General features: G+C 32.7%; 1 protein-coding gene across 3 annotated transcripts in view; it reads left to right on the top strand.

Moving 5' to 3' along the window:
- Positions 1 to 6842, top strand: part of LOC117100517 (nuclear receptor subfamily 1 group D member 1-like) — a 71711-nt gene extending 64869 nt beyond the window's left edge. For all 3 annotated transcript variants that reach the window (XM_033240256.1, XM_033240258.1, XM_033240257.1), the window contains exons 6-8: positions 257 to 506; positions 4839 to 5130; positions 5807 to 6842. In XM_033240256.1, the coding sequence (XP_033096147.1) occupies positions 257 to 506; positions 4839 to 5130; positions 5807 to 5957 (693 nt within the window). In that variant the 3' untranslated portion in view covers positions 5958 to 6842. The remainder of the gene's footprint in view (positions 1 to 256; positions 507 to 4838; positions 5131 to 5806) is intronic.
- Positions 6843 to 16353: the final 9511 nt, after the last annotated feature.

The following is a 16353-nucleotide window of genomic DNA, read 5'->3' as shown; positions in this document are numbered from 1 at the left end:
GAGTAAGAGTATCCGTTTGATGTATTGCAAATGTACATTTATGTTGGCGATTATGGCGTTTTGGATCTTCAGTGAATTGAATTGAACTTAATGAAGCGATTATGGCCTTTTGGATCTTCAGTAAATTAAATTGAACTTAATGATATCCGCATAATGATGATGATGATGATGATAACTATCATGACAGTGACGATGATGACAATGACAATAATGGTGATTTGAGTATATACTAATTATTTTATTTTGTTCTTCACAGGATGACCAAATGACACTATTAAAGCAAAGCTTCTTTGAAGTCTGGCTCATTTACATATCACGGATGATCAGTGATTCAGACGACACCATCGGTATCCGAGAAGACGTGGTTTTCACGCATGAGCAGCTGAATAAGATGGGAATGGCGGATCTTTGGCGGCGGGTGTTTGAGTTCAGTACTACTTTCAAATTGCTTAATTTAAGCGACATGGAAATAGCGTTGTTCTCCGCTGTTGTTATAATGAGTGGCGGTATGTATTTTTGTCTCAAGTTCTTATATGGTCCAGCTTTTTTATGAAGTGAGATACATCAAATTACACTCAGATTTTATACATATCACAAGTTAATGATCAACTCTGCCTAATATGTATTATTTTTATAAATTTTATTTATTGTATATATGTATATAATAACTTTATTTCATAAAGTGCAAACAATATCCATTTAAAATGTTCACAGAATTTGTAGAGAATATTAAAAATAGAAATTGATAAAAATAAACATGTTTAATAAAAAGCTATGAGCGTACATATAGCTAGCTGTGCTATAAATAATTACTTTATTCTTTTGAGAACATATACTTAGTACCATAAAAAAGATGCTAGACACTGAGTTACTGACTGTCTCATCATCATAAATCACAACGTCCTTTGCATCAATCTCTCTTACAATGTAATAAACAAAATGGCTACTGAGTTTCGCAGGAATGACTTATTGAAACTAGTTGTTCTTGAAAACAGTGGTGTAATTCTTGATTGCAACTATTTATATCCATAATGGAGTTGGTGATTACACACATTAAATGTAACTATGCTTCATCACAACTAAAATGAATATGTCAAAAATTTAAAACATCAGCAAATTACGAAACAATTATATTTCCCTCCTCCCACACCTCAACACAAATATAAATAAAATTTTCAACTTACATGAATTCCTATAAAGACAAAAAATTAACTGTGGATAAGCAATACTATAAACAATACTATTTTGAATATTTTTAAAAAATAAATTTTAAAACATCAGCAAATTACGAAACAATTATATTTCCCTCCTCCCACACCTCAACACAAATATAAATAAAATTCTCAACTTACATGAATTCCTATAAAGACAAAAAATTAACTGTGGATAAGCAATACTATAAACAATACTATTTTGAATATTTTTTAAAAATAAAGTTTGTAATTAAAACTATCTTGAAATTCTTCAGTTTGGTTGGATAACTTTAAGAGACCGGTTGTACTTGTTTTTATAGATAGGTACATGTACCCTTCTTGCTTACCGGACCCTTTTCATTCAAGTCTTGAGTGAAATAAAATTATGAATTATGAATATCAAGCTATTGAAATTCAGAGGAAACCAAATTCATAACATTTTGATTTTGAAAAAGAATTATAAAAACTCAGCTACAGGAAACTTTTATGTGTTGCTTGGTGATGTTAATATGCGTTTGTTTTACCTAAGTGGTTATTGAGATAATTTTACCACTGAAGAAACTGATTCATGTAAATAAACGGGGGTAAAGAAAATTCTCCCTGCTGAAATGCTATGTACTATGACACATTGCTGTCCAATGGGGATTGCAATATGCCAGAGTACATTGCAATCACACGGAGGAAATGGACGGATCCTAGGCATGAGAATCGACTGCCAACTGCTAGTATTATTACAAGATATAATTGAACATAGATTGAACACAAGGAATGGATATCATGGGATAAAACTGAAGGGAATTAGGCAGAAATTGAATCTAAATGCAGTGATCGACATGAACATGTGTGCAACACATAGATATCAATGTGGTTTCTATCACCAAACATTACATATGATCCCACAGTTGTCTTACTGACAGATAAACCCTGGTACAGGCACGAATTAAATTTATATTTTCAAAAAAAATTAAGATTAGGAATGATGCTGGAGGTTGAACATGTCATGCACTTCCTTCTGGGTTCTGCCATAAAATACTTTTTATTAAAATGATGATGATGATGATTTTTTAGGACATATGACAAGGGGGGAAGCAGGAAATACAAAATGGACACTATCATCTTTACAAATTTCATTTTTTTCATACATGATAAATCAATGTTGCAGACTAAATCAGACTAAATCATTACATTTAAGAACAAACATTGATTATGAAAATACAGTATTGTCATTCAACATAAACTTATAAGACAAAATTTATATTATTCAGGTTTTAAGCACCCTTCCGCTGTTAAAGTGTTCTGTGTTTTAAATCTTAAATTGAAACATTGAGTAAATCAGCTTCCAAAAATGATTTGATTGTAACTTATTAGTTCCTTGCATTTAATGCAGTATGTAATCACTTTTCTGTGTGTGTAGACATCCAAGTATTTATAGAATTTTCTGAAAATTTGTTTTGTGGAAAAAGTTTACTTAAACTTTATAAAAGTGATCAGGTTGGACCTTTGTTAATCCCGTATTTTACTTTTTCGGTTCGCATAAAAACCCAAAGTGATCGCATGGTGATCAGGTTGGGCTGTTCCGTATTTTATTTTTTGGCTCGCAAAAACGTTTAAAGTGTCGTTTTTTGTGTGTAGTTCGAGATTACGAGGTTCGGATTTTTCATTGTTGTATTTTTATCAAGATTTCACATATTGGCAAGTTGTGTGATTCATAAATATATACGGATTATTTTGATACCAATATCTTTATAATTCGACTTCGTGAAGAAGTAAAACAGAAAAAAAAACTTAGCCCCTGTCAAGTGAAAATTTTAACCCCGAAGCCTGCGGGCTTGCTGCGTTATCGAGCGCCGCCAGCATGGATCATCACACGATGATGCGATGTGTTGCCAAAGATAATGGGCTAACCACACATGATTGAAGTGGGGTTGTTCATATATTGATAATTTAAGGAAAATTGTATATATCTGCATAGGAACTTTGAAGCCTGTCAAGGCTCTGGTTGATAAGCAATATCATTGGGAAAACTTACCCAAGTTTCAAGCGCTATCAGCACGCTTTCTCAAGGTTGAATGACCTGCTAGATGTTCTGAAATTGAAAGTTTCTTTTGGTTGGACCTGCAGCTGTTCAGTTGTAGAAAATAAATATTAGTAAATATAGTTATATACTGTAAGTTCAACATTGTGAAACCTTTAACTATGAAATATTTTAAATAATTTAGTTTTTATGATAAAATAATACTAATAACATAATGATAATGCATTAAATTACTATTTCTTTTATAGTAAGTTTTATGATCGTATTTGCACTAATACCAACTTCAGTTTATTTTTTAAAAAATCGCAGCCAAGAGGTGAAATTATATGACATTTCACAAATTAAAATAAAGACAAGCTAATATTCGTACTATGCACACGAAAAAGAGACTCATAAAAAACAAAAACAAAAAAAAATTTCATGGTATTCAAACTAAAAAATATCAAAAATTACATCAAAAGTAAGGAAACAAAACTGGCAGTCATTAAACAAGCAAACAAGTGGTAAAAAACACATCAATAATAATAATAATAATACCCAAATATTTATAAGGCGCCAATTTCAAATTGAATGATGAAAGGAGCGAGCGTTATTACATCAAGTAATAACAAACAGCATAAATAGCAAACAGTGACACTCAACTAAACATGAGACATAATCGATTTGGAAGAGTGAATGTCAATTCTGACACAAAATGTTAGAGAGGCCCTTCATACACACACTTCTCAACATATCCTCCTTCACCTTCACACCAGCAAATTCAATCATTGTTAATTCAATAATATGTTGATAAAGGCCTTGATAATATTAGTACAATGTTAACTGCTGTTCTGTTATGTTTAGGGTGTTTTTTTGCTTGCAATGCCAATAAAATGCCTGTTTTGCTTATACAATGAAGTATTTTTCTGTTCTCTAACCTTCCTTAGACGTGTTCGTCAACAGAATTTATATTTTCAGCCAGGCCAGTCCAATTGCTCTCCTAGGTCAATCATCTTTAGCATTCATTAGACAGGAATTTTTTCTAACTTATAAAGCGAACCCGTTGGCCAGTTATTTTAAATAAAAATAACATTTAATTTTGGGCCATACCTCCCGCCACAAAGAATTGAAATTTAAAGGAGAGAAAACTTTTTTTTTTTTACGCCATCACTGCTATGAAATCCCCCAAAATAAGAATTTCTTTCTTAATGATATAAATTTAAAGCATTTATCAGTAACGTTACTCTGTTTCCATCATATTCAATATGATCTGTAGTGGAAGCAGAACACCTATTACTTTTTTTAACCTCGTACACTCGGCAATATTTGTATTCATCAATAAAATTTTTATTTTATTTTCTCCTTCGCCTAGATGCTTTTGGCAAATCCATTTTGCTAAATAAGAAAACAAAATTGGTTTTTTTTTCCGACCTTCTTTGACGATTCTTTGAATATGTTCGCTAAAAAAAAGGTATAAAAAGTCTTACCTTAACATGGATGTACGCATGGCAAAGAAAATATGAAGGCCTCCGCAAAGTTTACAGCCCATAGACACTACACCATTATTAATTATACAAGATTAATTATTTATACAAAATTTATATAAGCATATAAATTGTTTTCTATCCCAGATCGTGCTGGCCTGAAAGATGCAAGACAAATTGAAATCCAACAGGAAAAGTTTATAGAATGTCTACGACGTGAGGTTACGAGACGCGAGATGAAAACTCATCACACATTTCCACGATTACTCATGAAGATGACCACTCTAAGATCTATATCGGCATTGCAGACGGAGAAGATGATATGTTTCCGTCTTGCCAGTCCGCAGGTCGAGATTCCATCCCTGTTAGCCGAGCTGAACGATGTAACACAAGAAGAGTTACCGCTCAACATAAACCTACAAACTAATGGTAATGCAATGTGAGTATAATTCGGTTTTGTTTTTTTTCAATTCCTTATGCAGAAAGAAAAGAAGCATTGATAAAAACTCAACGGAAAATGAGAAAGATAGATGGACTACATTAAGAAAGATGGAAGAGGGGTGGACTTTATAGTAGGTTGCATAAGATGAAGGGCGATATCAAGAAGACCCAACTCACCATGGCCGGACAAACAGGAAGATTTTGATTTTATTTTATTAATATTTTATTTAGTATTAGAACACTAAATAAAATAAAATGATCATCTTCCTCTTTTATACTCCCTCTTTCTGAGTTAAAATATAGTTATAATTTCCATGATTATTAGTTGTAGTTTTGGGGATTTCGGCCCCCAGTGAAATTGACCTCTGGCTATACATCTTGGAGATAGTGGATTGAGCACTCTACAGGTTGAATTTTCTGAACAAGGAGGTGCAATTCCTAGAAAATTTTGCCGTTGGGCGGCTGAATTAAATATTCATTTTGACATTCTTAACTATAATATAAACCCAGCATAAAAACAGATAATAATGGCAATTGTAACTACACTAATATATACTGAGTAAAAGATGTTGTGTGAATAATTACGATGATTATTTTTTCCACTACTAATTCAATCATTGCAGGTCTAATTACACCTTGTAATACTTAACTACTTTTTATTTTTGTCTTTAAAGACGAAGCAGGTTGCAGAAACGACCTCACGACATAAGCGAGCAACTGCCATTAACGAAAATCATAAAAACGGGAGGACTATTCCAGCCTCCTATGAGTATCTCTGGTACGCGTACAACACCTGTGGAACTGGCTACAGCAATTCACTCATAAACATTGATTGGTCAAAGCGTTGCATAGCAACTTGACCCTTTCAAATGATTGGTTAGCTGGTGGTTATATAATTGTTTTAACTGTAGTGTGTATATCAACTATTTGGGATGAATTTGTTGAATAAGTGTCTTTTCTCTGGGACTTTTATGCATATCATGGGTTTTCGTTTTGGACCTTAATTTTTTTGGATTTATTCTGTTTTTGGAACTTTAATCGATTGTGTTCCTGAACACAAATGTATAGACTTTTTTAATCTGATTGTAAACATTTCAATAAATTTCATGTCAGGAATGATCCCTGGTAATACAATCAAATGAACTATGAATTAATATATTGTTATGAATTAATTATCATTGTATTACTCATTTCAAGATAAACTTTTACAACTAATATAATCTTATAGGCCAAACATCTATTGTGTTCTCTAAGCGAGTATGCAAATTATTGCCAAATTTTAAACTTGCCAAGGTACTTAACATTTTGAGGCTTCTTTCTTGGATTTAAACAGGGTTTTTAATCTTTGCTAATCATTTATATTCTCTTGTAGTCTTTCTTATTTTACCTTATCTCTTGTTAGTTTCCTCAGATGATGAAAGCATATCAGTTTAGTATGATTCAGTTGCTTCCTGAGAAACAAGTGGTTTTTTTTCCATTTTTTATTATTGTGGGCCAATATTGGTGCTGTGAAATAAGACACAGTTTTAAAATTTTGTACCTTTTAACTTATTAATTTGCTATGAACTTATCAGTGTATTGTATAGAGGGAAATAGTTTACCTGCGGAGGATAACAGTACCACATGATGTATAGTTATCATATCAAATTTGTTAATAGTTTCCAAATGGACTTCTGGAAATATATGTGTTGTCCACAGCTTCTAAAGTTTGTGAAATCTCCAGATTGTAGATGTTAGTGTTAAAATTTGACTTAATCAAGGAAGTCAAGTTTACATTATCTTTTAGCTTGCCTGTGTATATAATTGTTGTTTTTTTATTGCTGTCTGATTTAGTTTCTTGGTTGGAAAGTCAACATAAAAATATTTGTTTTAAGTGAAAAGTTTATTATTACATGGTGATTTTTTTAAAATTATTTTTCATTATTTAAATATCTGAAAATTGAGTCACAAATTGTATCAATTCATGAATTGTGGGTGCCAGGGTTTATGTAAGGCTTACAGCTAAATACTATGTTAAGTATATCATTTATCATTTCTTATTAAGCTAAGACTCGACTGTGGTTATCCAAAATTGAATTTAACAAATTAATTTAAAATTTGATCAGCCAAATTCTTAATATTTGCATAGATATTCCACCTGGGGGTTAATAACGTCATTGGAAAGATGTAATGAAAACAATATTTGCTATCTGTCAATGTAGAGTAATTTTACTATGTTAGGCCATGATGAATGTAATCAAATGTTTATACCAGTCTTTTGACTACCTAGGTAATGTGTGACATAACATTTTTGACATACTGTAATAGGCCTGGAATTTGTAAAAAGTAATACCGTACCTAAAGTGTGACTGATCTCTTTTTTTGAGGACTGCCATCTAATAAATCTTTGGCTTCTATTAGTATTTGGTGTGCAGAATGTTTGAAAACCTGAATTATGTAAATTGCCACCTACTAATTTGAATAATGATTTATAAGGAGTGTACGTGCTGAATTATGACAGGTGTTTTGTGATAAGTACAACTTTAATCTTTTGTACTATGTTATGGATGAATTTTATACTTAAAAAAACAGAGATATAATGCCACACTCGCATCTCAATAGTGCATACATGCAAGGTAATAGTCAGTAAAGCATCATTTATAGATTATGTGACTGTGTTATACATCAAAGCCAATCATGTAGGTGCAGCTCAAAATGGATTAAACAGGCTTAAAATTAATGTTGACGTCAATTTGCGATATAGCCATTTTAACGCTCAAAAAGACTATGCTAATATCACGTTATTTCTTGAACTACTTTAGTTGATTTTGTTTTAACCAGAATGCAGTGGAAATGTATCGCAACGTTTCGTTGAACCCAAATCATGAGGCTATTGAACTGTGTTAATAAACCAGGTATTACATAAACTAGTTAACATTCTGATTGAGTTTGAATTAGCAATGATAGATTTTAATCTGAGATTTAGTTGTTTAAACTAAAACACATGGAGTACAGTCACCCTATTTAGTATTTAGAAAGTATTTATTTTACTAGCTATCCTTAAGGTTAGGTTTGGAGTGTGCCCTCACTCATCACAAAATACTGTATAATAGAATTATAGCCCTTCTATCGGCTAAAAATTATATACTTTCAGAATTGATTGTAGTCCAATTTTGAACACCATAATATGACTACCAGGAGAAAGTACCTATTGCCAAATTTAATATTAACACAAACATATTTTTTGTATATCATTTGTTTCTGTTTTTAATATTACAGATATATTATACATTATTTTAATTAAGTCCAACATATTAGAATATTGTTTAGGTTGTTAAGAACATTCATTCTTTCAGAAAATATTATTAAATGTTTTTTAGGTTAGATTCAACTTCAATGTATTTATGCATTGATATGATTTTTTTTTAATTATTACTCAGTGTAACCCTACATTTTTTTTCAAGAATTAAACCTGGTTATATGTTACTTAGTGAAATCAAGTGATTCATCCACATCTTTTATACAGGCCTTCACTTTAGTGTGATAACATAAACATCAACCTTAGTAACTGTTGTTTTAATTCATTACCAGGTAACCTATTCTAAATTGATAACAAATACTTAACACATGTCATCAGTCTTATTTATTTATGATTTTCCAACATTTATAAAATGGCATAAAGAGCTAAAAACATTTCATTTTTATCAACATCAACACAAATTTAGCTGGCGATAAACCAAAAGTTAACAATGCACTCTTCTTGCTTTGATGCCATATTTATTTGAATGGATGTTCAAAATGCAATTGCACAGATATTAAAACTCAAACACACGCAAATGTATAAAATCAAGAAAAAAAAATAGTTGCACTGCATACATGTTTTGCAGACCTGTTCATTTACTTATGATATATGTGTTTAGAAACTCGAATATTCATGCTTTTTGCTTTCCCAACACTATTGTGAATTAACTTAAAGCGAGTTAATATGCTAGGTGAAAGCCTTCATTTACCACCTCCTGAACATGGCAACCCATCTCAAACCTTGTAATTTTTACACTCAGTATTAGTAGTAGTGTTAGTCGTCTTAGTGAGATTCAGATATTTGGACTAAATCAATCAATCAATCAATATTATTAGATTTACCCCCAGACATGGGATTAGTTTGTAGGTTAGTAGTAAGTAGCCTAGGTGTCATGTAACATTTTCAGTAGGAATTATTTTAGTTGAAGGGCATTCACTAGTATTACCAAAGTTACCTGAGTTGTATTTTTAATGTGCATTTAATTGTTGCAGTGTTATGCATTTGATTAACTCTATTCAAATTATTAGCCAATATCGGATTAGACAAAATCCATCTGAATACCATGAATTTACAACATCTTTATTGCATGAAATATAAACTTAAAATGGCAGATACAGGTACCACAGGTACTGTATTGGGCATCATTTTGCCTGTACAAGTACAATGTACAGTAATGGCTAGATAAAGGCTCGATTCATGGGATTATAAATCAGGATGTGTACATTTTTAACAAACCTAAACATGAATGGGGCCTAGACAAAATTATAAACAAACCTTTCCAAATGTGACTATAACAACTGTAAGACAATATATTTCCAAAAGGTGATACACTCTTTAAATTTCACCATCGTATGGATTAGAAAGTTTTGTTAACAGCCTATTAGAAATCAAGTATTACGTCACAAGAATGCTATTTAATATAGGCCTATAGCTAAACATTTTTTGTTGTTGGAGATACTTCACAAGTATCTTATTACCAATGTTGAACAATCATGCTTACAAATTTGATAACTGGTTTTTGTTTGCTTGATTCAAGAGGGCTTGAATATATGTTAATGATGCATTTTTATTAATTATTTATATACAGTATTTTGTTGACATTTATTGTAAAATGTGTTATTTGTCTCTTGTATTTATTGTTCTTACTCATAAATGGGCCTTAATATGTCAGCCTAAGATAGTCTTTATTTGGGGCATGGTGACATTATTTTATTCTTAATGAAAATGAGCCTTACTTTGTCGGCCTAAGATAATGTCTTTATTTGGGGCATGGTGACATTAATGTTCTTAATGATAATGGGCCTTATGTCGGCCTAAGAAAATGTTTTTTATTTGGGGTATGGTGACATTATTATACTTAATGATAATGGGCCTTACTATGTCAGCCTAGGATCCTAAGATAATGTTTTTGTTTCGGGCATTTTGACATTAATGTTCTGAATAATAATGGGCCTTACTATGTAGGTATAAGAAAATGGGTTTTTTTTTTGGTTTTTTCTTTTTGGCATGGTGACATTAATGTTATGAATAATATTGGGCCTTACTATGTAACAGCCTAAGAGAGTGTTTTTATTTGGGGCATGTTGACATTATCTAGGAACCAGTTGGTGATATCAAGACTACAGTTCTAAAGCTCAATTACATATCATGTGTTTCTTAAATGTCGGAATCAACATATAGTTTAATCGAGAGAATACTGTATTTCAAACCTGTATACTTGGTACAATAATACTATACAGTACCTTTTTTTGTAAATCCATACAGCATATCTCTTAAAAACTATACCTGGGTATAATGTTTAATGTCTGATTTTGTATCCTTGCTTCAGCCCATATTTTGTCTGAACAAACATGTTTGACAGAAAAAATGATGATGGTATATGCCTAATTTGAATTTGTGCAGATATGTATATATTCATTGGCATGATTTAGTGGCTGAGGTTGTGTACAGGGTAATACAGTATGGTGAATCTACTTTATATTCATCATCATTGTACAAATTTTCCAAGTAGACACGCACGATGAAATATAGTGTGCGCACGTTTGTGTCTCTATGGGTCACTCACCCGGTGGAAGTAATAGGGAGCTTTCAATTTGTGCGACGACGCACGACGCTAGAACGGAATCACTCATGCGTGACCGTCCTGCCTGGCACCCTACGTTTTCTGCATACGTACGTAGATTTGGCCAAATTGCGTTCCAGAATTTACAGAGAAGATGATGGAATGATCTCCAACATTCATTACATTTAGCGTGTACACATTTTTGTATTTCATAGACATTCATTTTATTTGATTTTTGTCCGAGCTTGGTTATAAAATTGGATTCATGTTAAATGATGTTTGTGGGTCTTTGCAATGTACACACCTCACATTGAAACTGCATGCATGCATTTTTCAAATTTAAGATTTGTCATCTATTTGATTGTACTTGCCAATTTGGACTCATGTCAAAGGTCGTTTTATTGGACATGGGGTATACATTTAAATGATTCGAATTCGAATTTGTTCTGTTATTGTTCAAAGCCATAAGCAGAAAAACCATTACAATTGTACTGGTCTTGTTCATATAGTATACTATACACCTGAGTTATGTTAATTTTTTTTATGGTATTGTTCAGTAGGGTATAAACCTAGTTTCAGCGAATGTGTATTACATACAGTCTCTGTTGCACTTTTTGTTTAAAAATGTCCCAATACACTGAAAGCAGTAATTCACTGTAGTGTATTCTTTTAATAATAAATTTGGTATTTTAACACATATGAACTTGCGAAGGCACCATATTTAATTATTGTTTATTGGTATTTTAGGCTGATACGTGCCGTATATTTATGTAATTTAATGGCGAATTGATTTGTAATACAAGGTTTACGGCTTGTGTAAACTTGAGACCAGTACACCGGGGTTGTTGCTGTACATAATTGTATAGAATATTTGAAAAAAAAAAAAGGTGTTGGGCGTCTTGTATTAATGTAGGAACGTATTTTGTTCTGACTAACTATTTTCATGTTACATTGATAAGTGACTGGAAACATAAGAACAGTATTTGTGGTAGAACATTTTTGAGGTCGAATAATGACAATGGATATACATAAAACTTGTTAATTCCGTATAATTGAACGGAATATTTAAAATAAGATTGGGATGTCCGGATTATCTTTAAGATGACATGTGTATTGTTGCCATTCGGTTTGTAAGCAATGGAAGAATAAATAATTTTAATGTAACAACAACTAGCGTTTGTTCTGTTTTGATTGTTTAATTCTGTTGTTCAAGTTAGTGTTCCTGAAGGAACCTGTTAATATACCTTGGTTATAAGAGAAGAAAGGAAAAGAAAAAGCAATCAGGAAAGGAGTAAGATAGAAGAATGTGAAATGAAAAAGTCGAAAGAAAAAAAGAAAATAAAATGTTAGAAAAATCTGGAGCAAATGCAGGATTTGGCGGTAGAGGGTGCGTGGAAGTAGACTCCACGTCAGACTCATCATGGTTGGGGCTAAAATTTTGAGAATACAGTATGGACCTCTAGAATCCTGGAAATTGCACTCTCATAACTCTCATACTTTAAAAATCTTACCAATAATACTGTATGTTCAAATTGATAAAAAAAATCATATAGCAACAATAAAGTATAACCATTTTTGTTTAACTATTCAATTTGGTGGGGGTTGCGACGGCTCTGTCTGCACCCTTCTTGCATCCACCCCAGAAAATGAAAAGGAAATATATATGAAAAGAAAAAAATGAAGAATGAGAAGGATAATGAAAAAGACGAAAAGAACATAGGATTTCTGTATTCAACCAGATTAAAATACCGTATATTCCGGTAATCGTTTTATTTCTGTTAATACTAGATTATTTTCCTTGCATTTGCCCTTTAGAATTTTCTGTTTTTAATCAGTTCTTAAAGCTGAAGAACATCTTTTAAATATCAGCCATAAACTTTAATCATTGTACAAATTAAAGGAGTAATTAGTAATTATCTCAATTCCACTCTATATGCATAGCTATTAGGCATGTAGAAAATCTTTCAAAAACCATCCCGAAAACAATCAATATATAAATAATGATTGGAGAATATATGACCAAAACTGGAAAATTACCTGCACTGGAACACGATTCGGGACCTTTTGCTTAAATGACAAACGTCTCACCGCTAGGCTACAATGATTAATTAAACTTCCAGTAGAAAATGTATATCTTCCTTTCTTTATGTCCGACGGTCAATCGTAAAAGCACTACCTCTTGATCAGAGATCATTAGTAATATGTATTTAATTATTCATTTATTTATTAATACGTCAAGATACTTGCCTTCAAATCCCAGTGTTCTGGGTTTAGTATCTCTGTCTGCTGAACTTTTATTCTCACGACTAAAAACAACTCCCCACCCTAAGCTTGTAATTGGCGAGTTACTTTTAGATGCAAAAAAAAAGAAAAAATCTATTTATATTTATTTTAAAGTGTACTGTTATGCAGGTATGGTATCGACTGATTGATCGAGTCCAACCATTCATTCTTTTATTCAGTCATAGCTTCATTTTTAAAAACTCATTGCAGAATGAAAGTATTATATTGTACATTTGATACAAAACAGTGTTACAGTCTAAGTTGTTCAGTAATACAATAAATATTATACTGTACCAATAAGCCTATTATTTCCCTTAACAAATATAGTCCAGGGCCATGAACCGAAAAGGTGCACCCCCTGCTTTATACGAAAAAAGGTACCCATTTTTTATGTTGGTTTACATGTACTGGCAAACAGAAATCGCTTGAGTAACTAGTTGTTTTTTTAAGCTTATATGTATAGGTAACTAAAAAAAATAATTTCAGTTATAAAGCAGGGGCGTGCATGGGGGTGGGTGGTGTTAGTAGACCCTGGACTAATACATTAAACAAAGTATGTAACAGGTGCAGTTCGGTATAGTACTCTACAATACAGTCGATTTTAGATCACGTCACTTGGAACAAGAAAGTGCGACAGCCATGCAGCTAAAACGTGGATAGAAAATTACAGCTACTAGTCACTAAATCATAATCAATACTATTATAATTTATTATCTTGTAAACTAACGATATATTAACGAACGGCGAGAGCAAGGGGAAATTGATGACGAAAAACACCGACAATAACAAAGAAAAGGAACGAAACGATCTTCCGCTCCTTAGAGACGAGCAGATTAAAAGAAATGGATTAGACACGACACTGAAGTATCTAAAACGGAACGAACAAATGAAATATATATACAGTATGTGAATTAAACTAATAGGTTTAATCAAACATAGAATGTTGTTACCTCATATTATGCCTATATACGCAATACTGCGCTGTAGATGTGTAGGGTGCACTTGAGTTTTCTCCCAATACGCAATAGCAAGGTTATGCATAACCCCTCCTGAGTCTAAGTGTAATGTTATATTAATGGTAAAATTTCAAGGCCTAGCTTAGCTGAAGAGCGTAACAAATTGCCGTGAACAGAGCTGCTATTAATAGCGAAATTTATTCTTAAGGAAACTTCATTTAACAGTGGAAGGACGTTAGGGAGTCCAATAGAAAGAGGGCTGAAATATACAAATTTAGAGAGTTTATGCGAACAAAATCAAGTCGCTACGGTATTAAAACCGTTTAAAGTGGACTTAGTTGTCAAAAAAGGTGAGATTTGTAAAACATAATCTTTTAGAAAATAAGCCTTGCTGGTGGGGACAAAGTTAAAAAAAATGAAAATAAACGTTCAAAAAGTGAACGAGAGTGAGGTGAAATGGTAGGTAAAAAAAGAAGTGAGATTTGTAAAATATAATCTTTTAGAAAATAAGCCTTGTTAGTGGGAACTGAAAACGGGAGACAAAATGAATAAAAAATGATAATAAACATTCAAAAACTTTAGGTAGATAGAATGAGATGAAACGCTAGTTCGGGAAAAAATTGTATTTATTCATTATAATATAAGTCAACAACAAACTGATCGGAAAAACCATGCCCTGGAAAATAAATATGGTACAAGCAAAGGCATGAGCAAATTAAGTTTAACCTAATGTCAGTTACGTTCAGTTAGAGGCACTCGACCTAATGGAAAAAGTGAGGTGGTCTTCAATTGAGGAAAAGTCACGAAACTTACTGCAGTTACCGAGTCGGGGAGGGAAAAAAATATATGTATTTTCTACATGTTCAATACTGCTGAGGGCGCACATTATCATACACCTACGATGATAGAATGACGATTAGAACCATTAAAGTGAATTAACGTTCAGCTCACAAACTGTGTAACAGACCACAGAGATTTTGAAGTCAATTCCCATCACTGTTCTCTTTGTGTTTCAGCTGGATTACTGAAAAGCAAGTTACGACAGCGCACCGGGGGGGGGGGGGGGGGGGGGAGTGGGGGGGGGAAAAAATATGTATTTTCTACATGCTAAATACTAATAGACTCTAAAATCAATTAAATAAGCCTTTGAAACCCCTAAATTGCCATATTGCCCACTTTGTTCTCGTCGGTGACATTAGCATCAGCATAGTCAACTGCTCTCTATAACTCTCTAATCACCTTATTTTGCGAATTAGCGCCCCTCAACTGATCATCGAGCCCCACCAAAGAGATTATAATAATTTTTAAAAATTTTGTTGTGTATTAAAATATTATCACCGTAAGACCCTTCGGAAACCGCTTGAAACCGTCTGGGAGTGCAATTTCAAGGAACCTACAGTCGCTACATTATTATTTTATACTTTCATTCCCAACCTTGGTGCATGCTGAGGTGGGTGTTGAACTCCTGATAATTCCCTACCCCCCTAATTCGTTCACAATTTCGCAAAAGAAATTATTTTGCTACTTAATTATAAAAGTGCTATATCAGACCATAGAACTTGCCACTGCACACTGAATTTGTTCATCTCAGCCCATCAACCTTGTAATATTTTAAGTCTGAGAAAGCTATTTCCGGCATTTGAAGATGCTCCATCCTGATTTTTTTCCCCCGCCTCACCCACTGCCATGGTGGGGCTGAGGTTTGGTGTTGACATGCTGGTATTCACCCTTCCCCTTTCCTCAAAAAATGCCAATTTGTTTGATCTAATTAACCGACATAATTTTAATTTAATTTAAAATTGAACGTCAGCAATACTTTCGGTCTAAGAGTCAGTCCTATTTTCAAGTTCAACAAAGGTGGGCGTGGCCCTTCTAGTGGAATACAGATCATTTCGGTCGCGCTTCGTTTCGGTCGCGCTTCGTTTCGGTCGCGCTTCATTTCGGTCGCGGTTTGTTTTCAACAAATATACGGAGCGCCAATGGAGTTTCGAAACGCTAAATTTAATATAAATAGGCCTAATTATCATTGCAAGTTCGTCAATCGGTTTATCATACTTTTTTTTATTTATGTTTTGTTGTATTTCTAATAAGTAACAACAGGCTACTTAAAAGCAAATAAAATTAATACTATTATTACTA

Source organism: Anneissia japonica, unplaced genomic scaffold (genome assembly GCF_011630105.1).
Source record: "Anneissia japonica isolate Jap-2015-1 unplaced genomic scaffold, ASM1163010v1 scaffold685_len2926416_cov193, whole genome shotgun sequence".
Classification (NCBI taxonomy): domain Eukaryota; kingdom Metazoa; phylum Echinodermata; class Crinoidea; order Comatulida; family Comatulidae; genus Anneissia; species Anneissia japonica.
The sequence above is the reverse complement of the archived record's forward strand: the minus strand, read 5'-3'. Positions and strand labels throughout refer to the sequence as shown.